At 36.2% G+C, this 22118-nt stretch overlaps 1 protein-coding gene across 8 annotated transcripts in view; it reads right to left on the bottom strand.

Moving 5' to 3' along the window:
• RIMKLB (ribosomal modification protein rimK like family member B) overlaps positions 1 to 22118 on the bottom strand; it is a 70036-nt gene that overhangs the window by 3712 nt on the left and 44206 nt on the right. For 3 of the 8 annotated variants that reach the window (XM_045061338.1, XM_045061337.1, XM_045061336.1), the window contains exons 3-8: positions 15172 to 15402; positions 13207 to 13293; positions 11931 to 12134; positions 3308 to 7903; positions 1064 to 1141; positions 452 to 615 (exon numbers count right to left, since the gene is read on the bottom strand). In XM_045061338.1, coding sequence (XP_044917273.1) covers positions 7440 to 7903; positions 11931 to 12134; positions 13207 to 13293; positions 15172 to 15402 — 986 coding nt within the window. In that variant the 3' untranslated portion in view covers positions 452 to 615; positions 1064 to 1141; positions 3308 to 7439. The remainder of the gene's footprint in view (positions 1 to 451; positions 616 to 1063; positions 1142 to 3307; positions 7904 to 11930; positions 12135 to 13206; positions 13294 to 15171; positions 15403 to 22118) is intronic. The other 5 variants (XM_023256752.2, XM_023256753.2, XM_045061340.1 and 2 more) reach the window with 5 other exon arrangements.

Below are 22118 nucleotides of genomic sequence, written 5' to 3'. Positions count from 1 at the left end.
ATATCAACATACTGGGGAGAGACCCCTAATTTTACACATTGCTATTTTTTTAATGTTTATTTATTTATTTTTGAGAGAGAGAGCAAGAGAGAGAGAGAGAGAGAGAGCATGAGCGAGCATGTGAGCAGGGGAGGTCAGAGAGAGAGGAGAGAGGACCAATCTCAAGCAGGCTCTGGGCTGTCAGTGAGGAGGCCAGCGTGGTGATCAATCTCACAAATGGTGAGATCGTGACCTGAGCTGAAGTCAAGAGTCAGACACTCAACCGACTGAACCACCCAGGTGCCCTAATTTTTTTTCCCCCCGAAGTAAAAAGTGATAGGACCCTAGTTAGGCCAAATTTATCCTAAGGCAAAGGCCTACAGGGCCATTTATGATTACATACTACAATGGCATATAACACCACTATCCCACTATCAGACTAAAAACACATTCTTAGTTGAAAATAACTTACCATTCAGAGTGAAAATCCAAAAATTTTTGTCCTGTTTCCATTATTTGCCCCCTTTGCTTCAATTGATATGTTACGCTCTATCTCTTGTCCTATGGAGATTCTTTCAGTAGCCATCAATCTGAAGAATTCCTTCTTCTGCTGCCACCTACCAGTTTATTTCTCTGCTGCAGCAGAAGGGTATATAGAAAAAGTTCCTGCTTACTATTCAGATTAAATTGAAAACTTCCTTTAACATTTCATATTTTCACATGTGCACAAGCTTCCTCACTGTTCCCCCAAGTCCTCCCCACCAAAGTCAAAACAACAAAAGTCCCAATCACAGAAAATCAAACAAGTATGATCAATATTCATGCTAAGCTGGGAATTCTTTTTAAGTGGAAAGATTTAGATGCTCGGCAGCTGCCATCTCAAGAGCCATTTCTTTTGTTACACTTAACTTCCTCACCTATCTCTACAATCTTATGAATAAGTATGCAACTTAAAATTTTAACTAGGTAGTTTACAGCTCCTACAAATTTTAAGTTCAGAAACTTTCAAAAGAACTGTGGAAGATGCAGCAATAAAGGCGTTTTTTAAAGTAATTCTAGAAACTAAAGGTGTTAGGTGCTTTACCTGCATGAGTTTTCAATGTTCTGGACTGCTTATTGCCCAATGGCTCTGAATACATTAAAACACGAACACATACGCCACCTACATTTAAAATAGGGTAGCATTTGTATGCCCATATAAGCACTGGGTATATCTTTTGCAAAAGAGTAATAAATTCATTAAGTCCTTTTAAAAGGACTAATCACAAATGCACATTTCCTCAAACTCTATACATACACAAAAAATTAGGCCAAAAAAGGGAGACAGAGTGACAAATGTAATAGCAGTTGTAGAACTGGAAACTAACACAACATAAATGTTTTCTGTTTGTTAAATTCCTGAATATCATTTCTATTCCCATTCTTTTTGTCACTGAGGGTCTAGGTTAAAAGTTTATTCTGCATTAGCTACTAAAGAACAGTATCCAATAATGAACAGTAATAACAGTAATTAATGGCTTGTTTTTGTTCCACCCTCCCACTACCTTTACCCCAAAATACAGTTTTGCCAACATAAAAAATAAAACAAACAGACATAAGCACCAAAGGCTAGTCAACAGTGGCACTGCAGCAACATTGTTTCTACTTTCTCATTCCTTCCCCCGATCTCAAACCCCACCCTTTGACCTCTGTATATGGGATGAGCCTGAGCAGGAGAGTTGGTGATGTCAGGACTGCGCCGTTCCCACGGATGCTCCTAGAGGCCTGCTGTGCTTCTGGGAACTGGGGCACAGTGATGTCTGTCTGACTGAAACCTAAAACAACAACAATTCACCCCACCCCTCATGTTCCCAAACCCCACAACAGCAGCCAGGTATATACGCTATATAAGGCCCAGCTAGTAAGTTTGTATATAGTGAAATCTGAAAGCAAGATCATTCTTAACAAGTCAGTGATCTTCATGGGGATAACAGAATGGAGACTGTTAAATTCTCCACGTCCCATGCAATCACACAGTCCACACATTCTAATGCTGGCCATTCTTCTATCAAGAGAACAAAGTTCTCTGGTACAAGCCTTTTTAAGTATATATCACAAATTCCTGCAGGAGGCAGCTGGGATTCCATTGTTAGTAAATTTCAGTTCAACAGGTAAATACTTTCCTCTTAAGATGTTTAGGGGAGAGACTGGTCCTATCTGGTTATGGGTGAACTGAAGCACAAAACAGGTTAATGATTTATTTTATGCCTTCAGCTGTAGAATGCATTACAAGCCAGGATTTTCCTATTAGCTAACTAGTGAACTTAAAGCCTCGGAGGATATACGTCTAAAGCCACAGAATAAAATTACGCAGAAGTATATCTTGAAAAGTTCCTGACCGCTGTCTAGTAGAAAGAGGATTTTTCTCCCCAATGATAATAACTCATATTAGAACTAAAACTTTAGGAAAGACAGGAGAAAGGAGGAAAGGGTAGGTGGACTGGGGTAGACAGAGAAGAGGCTACTACATTAGCTAATGGGAAGGCTATTAAAATGGATAACTCCTATTCCTGCCACTAAGTTTGTTTTATAGCCTTGGTTAATGTGCTTAATGATTTGTGCTTCAGAAATGCCCTCCGATCTTTGCAAATCTGTAATTTTTTACTGTTTAAACCTTTATGATAACCTCAAGCTGCTCACATCTATCTTCGTTAGAACTAGCATCTTAGAAATGCTAAAATGATTAGTTCTGAGTCACACTGTTCCTTAAATAACTGAAATGCTTTCTATTATCTTTGTCTCATCATTCCTTTTCACTTTTATAATGATGTCACAGAAAGAGAAGCACTAAGACCAACTCAAGACTATGATGAGTTTTTACCATATATATAACCTAGAACCTAATTTTACCTTTTCAAAACTCTAGTTTTCCATACCTGGCAACTCCTAATTGATGTCTTTATACTGTGAGCTCACTGTATTCGGAACACCAACCCCTGAAAAAGCTTAAGCCAGAGTAGCACAATGGAAGAAACAAACAAACCCAAAACAAAAACAAAGCCAAAAAAGTCACACTCTGAAATACTTAATTATAGACATATATGCAAGGAATGGAGTTATCTAAATGGCTAAAGTAAATCCCCAAAGTCCTGAGTTCATCCCAACCAACTCAAACTTTACCCCCAAAAGTTCTTCTTTAATCAAATTATCTGTTAGATATGCGTTTTCTTTTTTTTAAACAAGAGTTTTTACAAACCCACAGTTGCCGTTAAAGTACATAAAGAAAGAAAATTTTTTAAAAAGAAAGTAAGGTTAGCCTTGCGATGGAAAGAAAGGAGAGTCAAATTACCTGCAAGCAGGCTGGGGCTGTGCCTGAATCCAAACCGCTGCATTTACCATTCATTATACAGCTGCATTATTGGGGGAAGGGGAGTTTAGAAGGGCACTGACCCCGAAAGTTCTCAATACTTCTCACTCATCATCAGGAAGGGGGAAGAAGGAAAGTTTTTTCTCTGGGTATTTTTTTGTTTGTTTGTTTTTGTTTTTTTGGCTCCTGAAAAGGCTGGCAAAGAACAGTAACAGTGCAAGCAGTTAGAATATTTCTTTAAAAACAATTTTTAAAAATGCAAAACATTAAGGAATTTAAAACACCAAACTTTCGTTAATATAGAAAGAACTTTCACTAGAGTTAGGCAGCCACCCCAAAACAGCATGGCAAAAGGGCACTGATAAAGGAAATAAAATACCACACAAAAATCCAAAACAAAACTAAAAACATTTCAAATTAAACCTGGAAGACTAGAAGATTCCAACAGCAGATTTCTGTCCACTACTGAAACATTCCAAAATCCAAGCTTCAAAGGCGCCTAAATGTATCTTAAATGAAACTTTGTTTTGTTTTTTTTTTTAAGAAAAAAAAAAGAAAGAAAGCAGTGAACCTGGTTATAAATCCTGCAATATATTACATTTTAAGATATCCTAATACAACAAAAACAAATTTTAAATGAAATTAAACAAACAAACAAACAAATAAAAACAGTAGCAGCAGAGGTTACCTGTCTGAGCACCTACATTTTCTTAGGAGGGGATCGTGTCTCACCAGCCATATAGCCCATAAACCTTCTCAAAAAGAGTGAGCCAGGAGAAAAATGTAACACAAGATTGGATTTCACAACGTCTCTAAGCTCCCCAGACCCCAAACTGGGGATTCACTGAATGAAGAGATTTTGTTTTTCCATCGTTTTCCTCTTGAGAAAAAGAAGAGATGATTTTGAAAGTCAATTACTTCTTTCAATGCCTTCGATACCTTCTCAAAAGTCTGATAAAGTGCTTGATGAAAGCAAGTCTCTTGATGGATTTTTCTAATGTTCCAGCATATTTTCTTATTGATAGCATATACAGAAAGATTTCAAAGTTCAGTGGAGTAAAAGCCAGCAGAAATGACCAATCAATTATTAGGCACCAAAAAAAGAAAAAAAACTATTAAAAATTTTAAATGGAATCGTTCATATTTGTGTATGTGTGTGTGTGTGTGTGCATAGTCCAGTTTTCATCACAGGTAACATAAAAACAATATCAGAATTACTTTTAAAATACAATTAAGAATTACAATTTTAACAATACACAATTTTACAATAATTCAGATTTGGGCATGATAAGACTTATACATATTTGATAAATATACATTTTTACCTCTCATAATAGCAATGATAATACAAAAGTTGTTAAACAATAAGAAAATATATTTAACTTTCACTTCAATATCTGGGATGTTTCATTTGGGTTCTTCCAGAATGATCTGTTCATATTCTTTACCTTAATTTTTGAGTGAGTTCAAGAAGATACCCATGTTTTAAAGTCTAAGATGACCATTCCTACCCTTTTCCTTTTAATATGTGAGTGTATGATCCAGAAATAGGTTGGTAAAGCTATGTTTTAATATACTGTGAATGCACAAAAGATCAATCAGTAGTGAATAAAACTAAAGGTGAAATAATCTCAGATAATTCTTATGATAGTTGGTTAGTTTGGTAAAAAAATTTTAAAGTCTATCTACATTTTTCCTAGTGCCTTATCCAACCCAACACAAACCCTGAGTTTTTCATCAAATAGAGAGGGTGTTCTATTTATGTTATAAAATTCATAAATCTATATACATGTTATATGTAACTATTTAATGTGTCATAATTTATGTGACAACCAGATGGTCTCTACACAAACATATGAATAATGACTTAATTAAGCAGTTCTTTCTCCCTCATTTATCTCTCTATCCCAAATATTATGCATCCTCCTATGGTCATTCAGTGAAAGAAGTACCATGTATTTCTTTTTGTTAATGAGACAGAGGTACTTATATATGTATGTAAGGCCCACAATAACTCTATGCAAGTCAAATTCTTTTATAGGAGATTAGAATATCCTAAAATAAATTAGAAAATCCTCTTATTATCTTTTTCTGAGGTGAAATGAGACACTGCACAGATTAGAGGTACTATTCTATTTGTCAACAATCAACCTTTCACTCAATTTTAATATTATTTAATTCTATGGAAAAAAACAACTTTTATTACATTCCTTTTTAAAACGGGGAAAAACTGTACAAGCATGATCAAACCTCTGTTAGAGCTGGTTAATACTGATCTTTTATTATTGCCTCGAAGTCTCTCTAGTAGTGTCCAAGATATTATGTTTAAGGTCCATCTGAAGGAAAAAAGCACTGGAGAGGCAAGAAAGGACTCGGGTAAAAGCTTCAGAGGATTGTAGTGAGATGGAACTTGCTGTTTAAAAAAATTACGTTGAGCTCTGGAGCATCTCCATTTCTTAACACACCTTCCAAACCCATTATTCAAATAGATTTACCCCTGTTTCAAAGGCTCGTGTTATATGCCATTTTGGGGATCTTATAAATTCAGAAATTAAAGGAATATAAAGAATGGACAGTATTGAAGGCTTCAGAGTTGGGCTATAAGAGACTTAATACTGCTAAGTAAGTCCCCAAACAAAAATGTCCAGTCCACCCCACCCTCAAACCTACATGTAATAGGAGAAAATGCACAGCCAGAAGCATAGAAAAGCATGTAGCCTTGAATAAATCATACACCGAACAGTCTAGAACCAAAGAAAAAACCAAACAACATACATATACATAAAAAGGCCTAAGAAGCATCTATTCTCTTTATGTCTTTAGTGAGTACCTCTACCCCAGTGGAGTATAGTTATTAAAACAACTTATCTGTTTTTTAAAGTAAAAACTGTTTCCCCATCATGCTCCATTTTCTAGAATCTATCTTTTTTGATTGTTTGGTGAAACAAAAAGCAAAACACATACACATGCATGCGTGCACACACACACATATATACTCCCTCCTAAAATGTGAAAAATGCAAATATATAACGCTGGTATTATAAATCACTTCAGCTTTATACTAAAGAACTCATAGACCCTTGATTTGCCCCCCAAAAATATTTTTCCTTGTCCTTATACTTTAAATGCCCAACCACCAAAAGAAAAAAAGGAAAAAATAAAAGGCTTTAAATGCACATGTTTCAAGTCAGTGTCTTGTTAACAAAAAAGGTAGCACTTTCTTCACTTTGGCCATTGTTAAAGATGCAGGCATAGATCAGGGAATGTTAGACTAGCATGTATTAAAAAAAACTGCAACATTAACAGAGCATATATCTTTCAAAAAAGATTAAAACACTAACAAATACAAGTCAATGCACATATTTTAAACTAGTGTAATTTTATCTACATTGGAGTAAATGTCATCTTGTGTACCAGACATTGCAATACTGTTCATTTCCCTTTTATCATGCAAAAATGCCAATTTGTCATTAGAAAAAACCTTTATTGGGTTATATTAATACTGCCCTCCCACCCAAATGAAGGGAAAAACCGAAGCACAAAAATTATAAATCCCAGCAAAATAGCTCTTCAAGATTTCATAAACTACGGACATAAAGTTGCTAGTTAATATGGTAAAGGCAGAATTTTCAGACTTGTATAAAAAAAATCCTATAATTTAGGTAGATTATTTTCCTCGCTCATCACAAATCTTTGCAACACAATGTGAAGTTATCCTACTCTCAATTTTGTAGCAACTATACAAAAGCAAAAGCAAGGGACCATGAAAAAAAACTGTGTGTTCTTGATGGTCTGAGAGCATACACATTTTTGAGTGATTAAAAGGTTAACTATAAGAGCCTGATGTGTTTCTGTATCTCACCTCTTCTGCCTATCTGCACTATCCGTAAACAAAAGTCAGTAACATCTTAATAGCAGAGGTCTATCTCTCTCCCCTGTCTTCTCTCCTAACTAATCCTACTCAATTTTCTCATCTTCCTGAGTACCTTCCATGAACAGCATTGCAAGTTGGTTTAAAAAAAAAAAAAAAAAGGAAAGAAAGAAAGGGGAAAAAAAGAAGAAAAAGAAAGTGAGTTTTACAAGGGTTTTGTTGGTTAATTATTTACCGGTGGAGTCACTCCACCAGGAGTTTGATTTCATTGGCTAGCAGCTGGTTCATGTTGAATAGGCCCCCTGGGAGCTTGGTGAGTAGCTCTCGCTCCGTGCTTTCAGGGTCGCTGTCAACAGAGCTGGAACTTGCGCTCATGTTGTCGACAGCAGTGCTGGCTGGGGGACCCAGCTCCGGCTCACTAGTCTCACTGGCCGTGGACACCACGGAGAGCAGGGACATACGCCGGGTGAGCCGGCCAGAGGGCAGGAGGGAGGCGGCATAGTCCGCTATGATACCAGCTACATCTAGATTACAAGCCTTATCAAAGGCGATGAAACCTACATTTGCATTGGCCTCGCAGACACAGAAGGAGCCGTCATCTTTCATCAATAGGTCAATGCCACACACATCCATCCCCAGGATATTAGACACCTGGATAGCTAGCTGCTTCCCTTGTTCACTCAAGGAGCACATCATCCCCACACCACCTGGCAAAAAAAGAAACAAAATAAGTTGCCAAAATGATACATTTTTGGAGTAAAAACACCATTTTTAGTTTTTTTTTCTAATTTATTTTTGAGAGAGAGACAGAGCATGCGTGGAGGAGAGGCAGAGAGGGAAACACAGAATCAGAAGCAAGCTCCAGGCTCTGAGCTCTCAGCACAGAGCCCAACATGAGGCTTGAGCTCATGAAACTCGAGATCACGACCTGAACTGAAGGTGGATGCTTAACTGACTGAGCCCTCCAGGCACCCCAGAGACAGAGAATCTTAAACAGGCTCCACACTCAGCGCTCAGGGCTCAATCTCACAACACGCTCTTTTAAATCAGTAGTGAAAGCAAAGGTGCCATATGCAATTTTTTTCTGAAGACGACATTCAGCTTCCACAGAAACCTATCTTACTTGCAATAATACGGATAGAGGTGAAGGTACACCACAGACTTTATATTTTTACGAAGGCAGAGAAGAATAGAAAACAAAGTAGACAAAACTGTTATCTTCCAAATAGCAGAAAATGTATGTCTGATTTGAACACAGGGACACAGACGTTAACCGTTAATGGAATGTAAAACCATGGATGAGCATCCACATTGACTGAGTTTGGGAACAAGGGTGGAAATGGAATTAATGGTACCTTACAAAACCACAGAAGTTGGAAAAGAAAAAAGAGGAAGAAGCAATTTAAATAATAAACACAAAATCAAACTGAAGGAATTAAATAAACTGTATGAGCAATAACATTAAAAACAAACTGAAATTTCCCATGGAAAAAGTGGAAACTAGTCAGACCGGAATGAAAGACAAAATTTAATTATAGGCTGTATTAAATGAAAACATTTTTTGAAAACTAAAGGAATGGACAAAGAGATAAGGGACAAAGGCAAAAACAAACTTGACTTCATAGCCTTATATCTCTTGAATATAGTATATACCAATATACACATTTTTTCCTTTATCAAATACTGACAAATAATCATGTGCTTGTCCCAGGAAACAAACAAAAAAACCTTAACAAATTTAAAAACACTTTTTACAGGCAACATTCTCTGACAATAACCCAAGAAAAACAGAAATTATAAATTAATGATTTAAGTAACCAAAAGATTTATTAAGGACTTAGAAACTGCAACACTGATCCCCTAAATTACAGGGAAATGAAAACATGTATAAAATCACTTCATACCAAAACTTTTATTTTGAATTAGCAAGAAGAAATTACTTATAAAGTAAGAAACTAAGAAGAGAGATTCAGTAAAGACAGAAAGTTGAATGAATAGAATAGAAAAATAGAAAGGACAAAAAAATCCAAATGTTACTTTGACAAGATTATGAATGATACCAAAGACAAAATTGCAGACAAAGGAGAGATTCAAATAAGCACAAGCAATCATCTAAAGAACCTGGCAAAAAAATCTGAAACCTAAAACAAATGGAAAATTTCTAAGCAAATGATAAATTACCAACACTGCTTCAAGCAGCAGCAAACTTAAACAGGCCAATTATTATTATGGAAGAGATCGGAAAGGTGATAAAAGCGCTACTACTACAAAAAGAACTAGGACCAGATAGGTTCAAAGTGGAGTTTTGTTTAGCTATCCTTTATTCTGATGTTACTTTACCTATAGAGTGCCAGAAGATAAGACTGAAAATTCCCCAATACATCAAATAAAACCAAAATGTTATATAACCTTGATCAAAAATGATCAAGAAGTTTTGGTTTGTTTGAAGTTTTTTCATTTATTTTGGGACAGAGAGTGACAGCAAGTGCATGCAAGCAGGAGAGGAGCATAGAGAAGGGGAAAGAGGGAATCCCAAGCAGGCTCCACACTGTTAGTGCAGTGTGAGACCAGGGGCTCCATCCCATGAACCATGAGATCATAACCTGAGCTGAAATCAAGAGTTAGACGCTTGGGGCCCCAGGGTAGATCAGTCAGTTAAGAGTCCGACTTAGGTTCAGGTCATGATCTTATGCCTCGTGAGTCTGAGCCCTGTGTGGGGCTCTGTGCTGACACCATGGAGCCTGTACCCTGCCTCAGGTTCCGTCTCTCTCTCTTTGCCCCTCCCCCATTCGCACTCTTCTCTCTCTCAAAAATAAATAAATTTTTTAAAAAGAGAGAGAGAGACATTTAACGAACTGAGCCACTACGGTAACCAAAAAAATGATCAAGAAACTTTAAAAAACGGGGGGTGCTTGGCTGGCTCAGTTGGCAGACCATGTGACTCTTGAACTCGGGGTTGTGAATTCAAGCCTGACACTGGGTGCAGAGATTACTTAAAAAAAATAAATAAATAAAATCTAAATGTTTATTTCCTTTTTGAGAGATAGAGTATGAGCAGGTGAGGGGCAGAGAAAGGGAGACACAGAATCCCAAGCAGGGTCCAGGCTTCATGCTGTCAGCACAGAGTCCAACTTAGGGCTCGAACTCTCAAACTGTGAGATTACGACCTGAACCAAAGTTGTACGCTTAACCGACTGAGCCACCCAGGCGCCTTCCAAAAAACAAAATCTTTAAAAAAAATCAATCAATCAATAAAATGTTTTACAGTCAACAAAAACTATTCATTACGGAAAAACCAAAACAGTCTTTGAAAAAAATAGCTTGAAAGCTTATTTCCAGGAATAACCATAATTATCTAAGATATATGTATGTAACTTCACTTAACTGAGATATTGTGTAATGGTTTTTTAATTACTTTTTTGAGACAGAGTGTGTGAGTGAACGCGAGTGGGGGGCGGGCAGAGAGAGAATCCCAAGTAGGCTCTGCTCTGTCAGCAGAAAAGTCCAACGTGGGGCTCAACCTCATGAACCCTGAGATCACGACCTGGGCCGAAATCAAGTCAGACACTTAAACCAACTGAACCACTTAGGCGCCCCTGAGATCATATTACAGTTAAAAAAACATCAAGAATATGAAGGGACAGAGCTTAACAGTTTTAAAAAATGATTAAATTCATGTCATGTACTTGAAAATCTAGATATCTGCATAGCTTCCATGTAATTTTCCAATTTTGGAAATCAACATATTCAAGAGTGGTTAAGAGGACAACTCTGGAGCCAAACAGTATATTTGCATCCTGGCGGCACCATTATTAGATCTGTTATCTTGAGCAAGTTACTTACTGTTCTGGGCCCTCCTCATCTGTAAAATGGGAATACTAACAATACCTAGCAATATCTAAAGAAGTTAATAGTCATAAAGCACTGACTACTGCACCAGCACTGAAGAGATAGTAGTTGGCATTACTGTTAAAACTGCATATAAGAGAATGCTCATATTAAAAAGGCCTCTAAACAATCTGGTTACCAGAGGGGAGAGGATGAAGGGGGATAAAACAGGTGAAGGGGATGAAGTGGTACAACTTCCAGTTACAAAATAAACAAGTCATGAAGATGAAAAGTATAGCAAAAGGAATATAGTCAATAACATTATAATAACATATGGGGACAAAGCACTGGGCTGTACACCTAAATCCCTGGGTTGTACACCTAAAATCAGTATGTCCATCATTCTTTAACAATAAATATTTGACCAGTTTGGGTCAAGATTAAAATGTCTGTTGGACAACTACATGGAGATACTACTGAGTAGGCAGTTATTTATATGTACCTGGAGTTCAGGAAGAAAGCCTAAATTACAGATATAAATGTGAAAATCACAACACATACATGGTATTTAAAACCATGAGCCAGATCGGATGACTAAGAAAGTGAAGTATAAGAAAGTGAAATAAACATTAAAGAAGAAAAAGCTCAGACTAAACTCTGAGGCACTTCAGCAGGAAGATCTCAAAATTTATGACTCGGACAAATCCAATTTTACTACTAGAAAAACAACTCAAAAGTATATTTACTATATTCAAGGTACGGCTACTGATCATAGTTATATGTGAAAGGTGAAAGATAATATTTTTCAACTTACTAAGTAAAAAGATCTGTAATTATATATGAACACTCGCTGGACAAGCTGTAATAATATTATATATACTAGAAAGACACATGCATTGTTTTTACCTAGTGAGCAGTTACTTTGCATCCTTCCATCCGTTGAACAACGTAACATGGTGCCAACCACACGGCCTCCCACAACAATGACACGCACATCCCGTCCATGAGACTCTTTAACGTACTTCTGGAACAGGTATGGAGCTTCATGGCGAATAAGATGGCTTAGATCAGCCAAATGGTGCTTATCTCGAGCCAAGAAAACAGCTTTGCCTATGATTGAAAAAGAATAAATAACACATGTAAGTCATTAAACTGCGAACAGTTGATATGTATTACCTGCATCTTCTTGGGTCCCAACCTGCTCTTTCAGAATCTATTAATTTTTAACCAAAGTAACAGTTATGGTAGTTATTGAAACAATGCAAAAATGTATTTAAGATAAAGTTAATAATCTCCTACCACTCCCTTAATTCCTACAGTAACCTAGAATTTATTTCAGTAGATGTTGTGAAGTAGAGGTCCAAGGTTTATATTCCTCCATGTGAGCCAATAATGCCAGCCTCGTTTATTAGCAAAACATTTCCTTCTGAGAAAAACCATGTTTTATAGGGATATCTGGGTGGCTCAGTTGGTTAAGTGTCAACTCTTGGTTTCAGCTCATGTCATGATCTCACAGTTCATGGGTTTGAGCCCCACATCGGGCTCTGTGCTGACAGTGCAGAGCCCTGCTTGGGATTCTCTCTCTTCCTGCCCCTCCCCTGCTCTGTCTCTCTCTCTCTGAAAATAAATAAACAAAAAAAAAAATTTAAAAGACCATGTCTTATATATTATTACACAATATATACAAAATTTGCATAGGGTAAAAGGGCAGTATGTTACTATATACCTAGTTTTATTTCCAAGTTCACTAGTCCATTCCACTGCTCTATTTGTCAATTTTTATGTCAAAGGAAGTGGCTATTTATTTAATTTTTTTAATGTTTATTTTTGAGAGAGAGACAGAGTGAGAACAGGGCAGTGAGAGAGAGGGAGAGAGACAGAATCCAAAGCAGGCTCCAGGCTCCGAGATGTCAGCACACAGCCCAATACGGGGCTCAAACTCACAAACTGTGAGATCATGACCTGAGTCAAAGTTGATCACATAACTGAGCCAGCGAGGTGCCCCAAAGAGCTATACATTTCAACTGATAAGGCTATTGTCTAGTCAATAACCGTGAGGAAATACAAATAAAATAATAAGAGCATTGATCAGATTAAGAAAAAATCTATTTTGTATCATCACCCTTATTAATTCTCAAGAGTAATTTCAAAATGATGTGCCATAGTGACAACTCATACGCACCTCTATGACCCCGCGTATTCTTCACTACCATTGGAAACTCCAGTACTTCTGCTTCATCGATCATTTTAGCAAAATTTTCATGACCACCTGGTTTGAGTAAAAAAGAAATTTATAAAGAATAGTAACAGAGGTGTTTTGTGGTGTTATCTATGCTAAAGTCAGCAACACAGGAGATAGAAGGTAAGAACCTGATGGCTACATTTTGTTTTTCTTAGAGAAAGTAATAAATAAAAGTTGAAAATACAGTTAAACATCAGTTTAAAACAACCCCTTTTAAAATGGATGAAAGTTATCTTAAATTACAAATAATCTAATATCTAACTTAAGGAAATTATCTTTCAGTTAAAACAAAATTTCCTAGTTCTATACAATTTTTCATATTTTTATCCTTTAATCTTCCACTACACAAATAACAAAACCACCAAGACCTACTTTAGTGTATTTAAATTCCAGTTTTAATCTAAAGATTAAAGAATCTCAATCTAAAGATTAAGAAACAGAAGAATGAGTCTGTTTAGAAGACTCACTCAAGGATGAAAAGATGCTATGTGTGTTCTATCCCTCTCAAACACACAAATTAATGTTTCATATCTCCATTATGAATCAGAGTTCTTTGTATACTACGGCAGACAGTACCCGTGAGTTAAGTTTTCTTCTGTTTTTACTGCCCAGGAACAAATGATACAGTAGCAAAATCAGAGCAAAAATGAATTGTGGTATCAGCCTGGTGATGTAAAAAAAATTAAACCAGGAAAAAGTTCATTAAGCAACTGCAGTAGCATACATTTGCAGCCTAGAGAAATTAAGATGATTCAGTCCCCAATTTTAAACTGTCAACATTAGAACATAGGTAGTATTTGGTAACTGGGCTAACACTTTTCTCCTTTCTATTCTCTTAAAATCAGAAGTGTAGACCCATGATATAAGCTATAATATAATATTCCAAAAGCATCTGACAGAATTCTCAAACTATTCATATTGTCTCTTCTTATGCAATTGCTAAAAACAGCAACTGTATCAACACATGTCATACAGACTTGGGGAGTTCCCTTCTTTAAAATACTAATGGTAGGAATAGGATAGGGATTTCTTTTTAAAGCTTCATTAACTCTCTAAGCATACTACTGGACATTTATTTGAAAAAATGTCTTTATGGAAAATTGCAATGATTTATAGCAAATTTGATCCTTTCTAATCTAAACTGGACAGGCAGGAAATACATTAATATAATATTGTTTACGGCAGTGTTACTCAAAAGTGTTGTCCAAAAACCTGTGCCTGTTTATGACTTCTCTGCTACTGATATGTAACCAGGTAAATACAAAAAGAGTAAACACTGGAAGCTTTTATAACAATCTGGCATTTCTCAGACTTTTTTTATCATATTTTGTAAGAGTATTGATACACAGCATACTGGTCTTTAAAGAAAAAAAAAGATCCTTTACTTTTACCATGGTTTTGGAAGCACTGGTTTTAAAGTATACCTATTAGAGTGTCATTTGCTTAAAAAATAAGACAAAAAACTTCAAACAAAATTATCATGAAAGTGCTAATAAGGATAAACAGATATTAAACAGAGATGTATCGAATATTAAAGCCTATGAGATCTGGCCCACTGCCTTTTTTAAATAATAAAGTTTTATTGGAGGACAACAACAGTAATTTGTTTAAGCATTATTAATAAAGCTCTCTGACTACAACAGCATTACTGAGAGCACAAGAGTGAACTTACAGCCTGGAAAGCCCAAAATAGCTAAATCCACTCTACCAATATCACGGAACTAAATCTTGACACATGATTCACAATGCTCCTGCCCAGTTTGTTAACACTGAAAATTACTTCTGTAAGAAGTTCTTCCATGTTCACAAATTTCCTTGTATCACATAACCCTCTTAATTTAGCATGCCTTTCAAAACCATCAGTGTTGTAAAACTTAGACTATAAATTCTTATTAGCGAACTTACCATAAGAGAAAGTATCTGGCAGAGGAACACCATGGCCCGCCAACTCTTGAAATGTCCAGAACTTATTAACACAGTTCAGGATGGCTTGAGGTCGGTTCATCAACCGGCATCCCATCTTCTCTAGATGGCGCAAAACAGTGATGTCACTATCACTCTGCACCCAAGGGGTTGGTACTCTCACTACCACCACCTGGGGGTAGGCAGTAATTAGTTCTCCATTGATCCGTAGACCTGAAATACACCCCAATGAAGCCAAAACCATTAAAGGGAATATACCAAAATATACTAGACCTGGGTTCACAAAACCAAATATACCATTTTCACCAGAACAGACAGTCTTCCTTAAATTATATTCCTTTATAAGAAAAAAGAAAATTTAATGAGAAGAATTTCTGCAGTGGTTAAATAAATTATGGTATGTGCCAATACAATGAAATACTACATAGCCTTTAAAAAAGAAATTCACAGAAGCACCTGGCTGGCTCAGTCAGTAGAACATACAACTCTTAATCTCAGGGTGGTAACTTCAAGCCCCATATTGGGTGTAGAGCTTACTTATTAATAAAAGTTAAGAAGAATGTCATAATCTCTATGTTCAAATGTAGAAAAAAATGTCCAGATACATAATGCTGAGTTAAAAAAAATCAAATCTGATGTATGGAATTGTTGAATCAATACACTGCACACCTGAAATTAATATAAAACTGTAACTAGAATAAATTACTGGAATTAGAATAAAATAAAAATAATTCTGTACCAATTATGTTCATTATGTGTTCATTTCAGATAAAGCAGGAAATAAGAAAGTTGCCTTCTTTTATGATTTTGCTTATATGTTTTTATGCCCAGGTGACGCATTTTATTAAACACCTGTTTACATTTATTTTTAAGAAAAACAAAAAACAAATCTGAAAAGTTTTATATTTACATATGCATAGAAAATGTATGACCTGATAAATAATAAAGGTAGCTTTCTCTAAGTGTGAGTGGGTGGCAGTGCAGGAAGACAAAGGTAGAATGGGAAACTTCACATTTTGCTCCATGCAATTCTCCATCTTCTTTAATTTTTTTTTAAGCGAGGACATTTATAATTAAAAAAAAGATTTTAAACAAAGTTTTGGGGCACCTGGCTAGCTCAGTTGGTACAGCATGTGACTCTCAATCTTGGGGTTGTGAGTTTAAGCTCCACATTGGGTATGGAATTTGCTTACATATAAGATCTGTAAAAAATAAATAAAATAAATAAAAGTTTTTTGGATGTTACCCAATACCATTCTATTTAAAGAGGTCCCAAATAATAAAGGAACAAAGTATCTATAGGAGTTGTTCCTTAAAACCTATTTTCTTTGGGGTGCCTGGCTGGCTCAATCAGAAAAGCGTGTGACTCTTTATCTAGTGGTTGTGAGTTTGAGCCCCACACTGGGTGTAGAGATTACTTTAATATAAAAAAAAAAAAATCTTCAGGAAAAAAAAACCTGTTTTCATTTAAAAATAGCATATGCTCTTCAGGGGTGCCTGGGTGGTTCAGTTGGTTAAGTGTCCAACTTTAGCTCAGGTCATGATCTCGCAGTTTGTGAGTTCAAGCCCTGGACTGGGCTCTGTGCTGACAGCTCAGAGGCTGAACCCTGCTTTGAATTCTAAGTCTCTGTCTCTCTCTGCCATGCCCCAGCACATACATACTTTCTTTTTCTTTCTTTTCTTTTTCTTTTTCTTTCTTCTTTCTTTCTTTCTTTCTTTCTTTCTTTCTTTCTTTCTTTCTTTCTTTCTTTCTTTCTTTCTTTCTTCTCTCTCTCTCTCTCTCTCTCTCTCTCTCTCTCTCTCTCTCTCTCTCTCTCTCTCTCAAAAATAAACATTGAGGTGCCTGGATGACTCAGTCAGTTAGTGTCCGACTTCGGCTCAGGTTATGATCTCACAGTTTGTGAGTTTGAGCCCCGCGTCAGGCTCTGTGCTGACAGCTCAGAGCCTGGAGCCTGCTTCGGATGCTGTGTCTCCCCCTCCCTCACAAATGTCTGTCTCTCGATAATAAACATTAAAAATTTTTTTAAATAAAAAAATGAAATAAAAAACATTAAAAAATTAGAAATAAAAATAGTATATGCTTCTTTACGACAAAGACAAAAATATGTGATATATTCTGCTCCCATCCAACGTCCTAAGTACTCAGTGTTAATAGTATATATTTCCCCCCCTGCTAAGTACGGAAAAATATTTATATAATTTTTAGAAAAATTCGTTTTTTAAAAAAAACTTAACAATTATATCTTATAGATACACCATATAAGCAATACCTTACTCAGACATTCATTCACTTAATAAATATTAAGCAATTAGTATGTGTCAGATTATTTTATAAAGAGCAGACTTGGATTGGCAAATAAGGCAAATAAGGTCCTCACTCTTGAGAAGATTCCATTCTAGTAGGAGAGACACTTTCAAACATGGTGGAAGTTCTAATATAGGAGAGATCAGTGGGTAAGAGCTGAGTTAGGGCCTAAGACTTAGGAACGTGTGTGTTTCAAGAAAAGAATAATGACACTTCACATATAAGGGAGTGGGAGAAGTCACAGAGCAAAAGAGCAGTACAAACAATATGTGCTTCAACTGCAATTTGTATTGACAGAATGTAAAAGATAAGGTTGGGTCATTTAAGGTGTCAAGCATGCAAAGCCACAAGTTTTTATTGATATATAACTGGCATATAACACTATTAGTTTTAGGTGTACAACAAAATGATTTAATATATGAAAAATACTGAGAGATGATCACTGCAATAAAGTTAGTTAACATCACCTCACCCTTATAAATTCTTTCTTGTGATGAGAACAGTTAAGATCTACTCTCTTAGCAAATTTCAAATATACAATACAGTATTGTTAGCCATAGTCACGATGATGTACATTACATCCCCAGGATTTATTTTTATAACTTGGAAGTCGGTACTTTTTGACCACCATCTCCCATTTCCCCAACAACCATCCCCCCAGATCTCTGGCACCCACCAAACTGTTCTGATTTGTAGCCAGGAGTTCAGACTTTTTTGATTCTACATATAAGTAAGATCATACAGTATCTGTCTTTCTGACTTACTTCTGTTAGCAGAACAGCCATAATATCCATCCATAATGTCACAAACAGCAGGATTTTCTTTTTTAATGGCTAAATAATATTCAAATGTATGTAAATATATATCACATTTTCTTTATTCATTCATCCATCAATGGACAATTAGGTTATTTCTGTGTCCTATCATAAATAACGCTGCAACGAAGCACTGAGATATATCTTTGAGCTGGTGATTTTGTTTTCTTCAGGCAAATACTCAAAACTGGAACTGCTGGATCCACAAATTCTGAGCTAAAGAGTTTATATCTGTTCTGATTAAGGAAACTGAGGGTATGTGCTGCCTGTTGATACTTCACACCATCCCTATCTTTTAATCCCTCCTGTATGGCAGGATCTAGAAGCATTTCCTATACTCCCTTACCAGCAGGATTCCATTTTGAGAATCTACCACCAAGAGACAGTTATATACAATTTTAAAGGTGAAAGAGATATAGAAGTCATTATTCTCCAGGGGCAGCTGCACACAGGTATGTGGTCACCAGCACATGTGAGGATTTGCCAGTTGCTTCAGGCACTCTCACAGTCATTCACCGCGCTGCTACATCTTGAGATCAGCACTCAATTTTCTGCAATCCCGCACTTTCTCATTTCTTAGGGTTTTGCAATGACTTGCCTCTACAGGCAAATCTAAACACCATTTTTTCTTCTTTTTAGTTGGAAGAAACCTACTGACCAGATTGGGGGTTAAAAGTTTTTAGACTAGGATATGGAGAATGAGGAAGTTGAAAAGCAAAGCCATTTAAGGGCAGAAGATGCTGAATTTGGATCTAGACAGAAAAGAATCTGGTGATAATATGAGGACATCAAAACAGAACTATTCTGTAATGGCTGAACTATGGATTGAAACTATACATATACGTTATATATACACATAATTCATATTTGGAATACGGAGTGTGTGTACACATATGCATACTACTTATTTGTCTGTTTACTGGAATCTGCCCAAGACATAATAGCTAAAGAAACAGGGATATACAGACTGAAAAAATAAAAGGAAGAAACGGAGAAACCTAAGACCAAGATTTGATGGGTCCCAATAAGAGACAGAAAAGGAACTAAAAACCTGAGGAAAAAATCAGCCAAAAACTAGAAGAATCTAGTTTTAAGTAGTATTGCAAAAGAGAAGAACGGACAGTATTATCAGGAATGATCAAATTCATTAAATAAAACAGAAGTAACAAGAAGACTGAGTTTTGAGAAGTTTATTCAAGAAAGAGATACTGTCAATTGTCAAGAGAAAATTCAACCATTATTACCTTTTCTTTTCACTTCCCTAAACTGGAGACAGTTTTTGTACCTTTTAAGAAAGGTGATAAAGAAAGTAATGGAAATGTACCAATCTTAGTCCACATTACCAGTAGAAACTACCTATCCGTTGCCACTGGAAATGGGGAGTATGGGAGTACTTTCACCCAAAATGCAGTCAGATCTGCATACCATACTATATGGGTATTACTGAGGATGAGAAGAAATTCAATACCTCCTGAATGGAAACAAACACTTTGTTATTTTATACAAGCAGAGATGAACCAAGGCTAGAAAGAGGAGTAGGTACAGATGAATTTAAGCCCAAAAAAACAAAGCAACATCTCTCACAACTCTGCCTTAGTGTTACTGATCTTTGGGGCACTCTTACCAAATGCTATTATCTTTGATGTAGAGTTTATAAAACTGAAATAAGAAATGACTGCGCCTTAGATCCCTGTTATTCAGTACACACATGCAAATGAACGTGTACAGAATTTTCCCAATTCCACTACACTTGTAAAAACAGGTAGTCCAGTTGGATGTGCTACTACAACTCAGCTTTGTTTTCAACTCTACTTTCTCATATATATATTGTCTTTTTTACTTACCTTAAATCTAAACTTGTGAAACTGTTGATCTAATTATACTTTGTACTGGGATGAAGATTTCAAAACAAATATTATAGATATCACATTTCAGATTAAGTATATATATGATCAAGCATTAACAACCAAAAGTAAATTAACCTCAGTATAGCAATGGGGTGTGGGAACAATTTTTGTTCCTATATTTTCAAGATAAATGCATTATGTAGAAACAAGTGTTGGTGAATATGGGGAGAAAAAGGAACCCTCCTGCACTGTTGGTGGGAACGCAGACTGGTGTAGTCACTGTGGAAACAGTATGGAGGTTCATCAAAAAATTAAAAAAGAACTACCATAGGATCCAGTAATTGCACTACTCAGTACTTACCCAAAACACACTAACTCAAAGGGATACATACATCCCTACATTTACTGCAGCATTATTTACAACATCCAAACTATGTGGAAACGGCCAGTGTCCATCAACTGATGAATAAACAGAAAAGACATGGTATATACACACAACAGATTATTCAGTCGTAAAATAAAGAATGAAATCTTGCTATGGACGGAACTATAGAATATTACAGTAAGTGAAATAAATCAGAGAAAGATAATACCACATGATCCCACTCACATGTGAAATTTAAGAAACAAAACAAAGGAACAAAGGAAAAAAAGAAAGAGACAAACCAAGAAACAGACTCTTAACTATGGAGAACAAACTGATGGTTACCAGAAGGGGGACAGGAGGGGAGGGAATGGGGAAAACAGGGCATGAGGATTAAAAAGTACACTTAACGCGATGAAAACTAAAATGATTTAAAAAATGTATTACATATTAAAAGTCTGCTGCTGGTTTAAATCAGAGTGAGAAGATGCTACGGGCTGATTATTATTCAAGTTGAAAGATTCTTTTGAGATATTAACACTCTCCTTGCCAATAATTAGTTGGAGAATCTCTCATGTAGCTCTAATGTAAATCTGTGATTTTGAAAGTAGAGTTTGGCTACACCCTTATTTGGATAAGTACTAGGTGAGGCACCTGGGTGGCTCAGTCAGTTAAGCATCCGACTCTTGATTTCGGCTCAGGTTATGATCTCACAGTTTGTGAGACAGAGTCCCACGTCAGGCTCTGTGCGGCCAGCATGAGGCCTGCTTGGGATTCTCTCTCTCCTCCTCTCTCTCTCGGCCCCTCCCCCACTCGTGTTCTCTCAAATGAGTAAATAAGCATTAAAAAAAAAAAAGGAGGGGTGCACAGGTGGCTCAGTCAATTGAGCATCCAACTTCAGTTCAGGTCATGAATTCGCTCGTGAGTTCAAGCCCCACATCAGGCTCTGTGCTGACAGCTCAGAGCCTGGAGACTGCTTCAAATTTTTTGTCTCCCTTTCTCTCTGCCCCTACCCTGCTCTCTCTCTCTCTCTCAAAATAAACATTAAAATAAAATTTTTTTTAATAAAAAAAATAAGTACTAGTATTTTGGGGGCAAGAAAAAAGAGTAAGTACTAGTGTTTTTGTACTCAGGAAACAAGAAACAGGCAACTGATAGGTTCCTTGCTAACTAGCATTAATTTTTTTCCATCTTTTAGTGTTCTAGAAGGATTCTTCAGGATTTCTGGGATTTTGAGCTTTAACCGAAAGTTTCAAGTAAAGGTACTTTTTGTGCACTACTAAAAACGCACACAATCTCTGTGCCAGAAATCAAGGAAGCACTCAAAGACTAAGGGAGGTATGTCACTAAAAACACAGGAGAGAGTCTAGGAGGGGTCCTGTTAGCCAAATTTCAGATGACTTGACCATTAAAAATAATAATTAATTGATAACACTGTGAATACAAAACAAGTTCATGAATTCATAACAATTATAAGAATGGGCAAAAAAAAAGTCTCATTTGCTATCACTGAAGGGACTACTACCCAATTCCCTATTCTAAAAACTAATAAATAATGAGAAAAATTACATTTATCCCAACTTTTCAATAGGAAGTAT

Source organism: Felis catus, chromosome B4 (assembly GCF_018350175.1).
Source record: "Felis catus isolate Fca126 chromosome B4, F.catus_Fca126_mat1.0, whole genome shotgun sequence".
Classification (NCBI taxonomy): domain Eukaryota; kingdom Metazoa; phylum Chordata; class Mammalia; order Carnivora; family Felidae; genus Felis; species Felis catus.
This window is presented reverse-complemented; position numbering and strand designations above follow the sequence as displayed.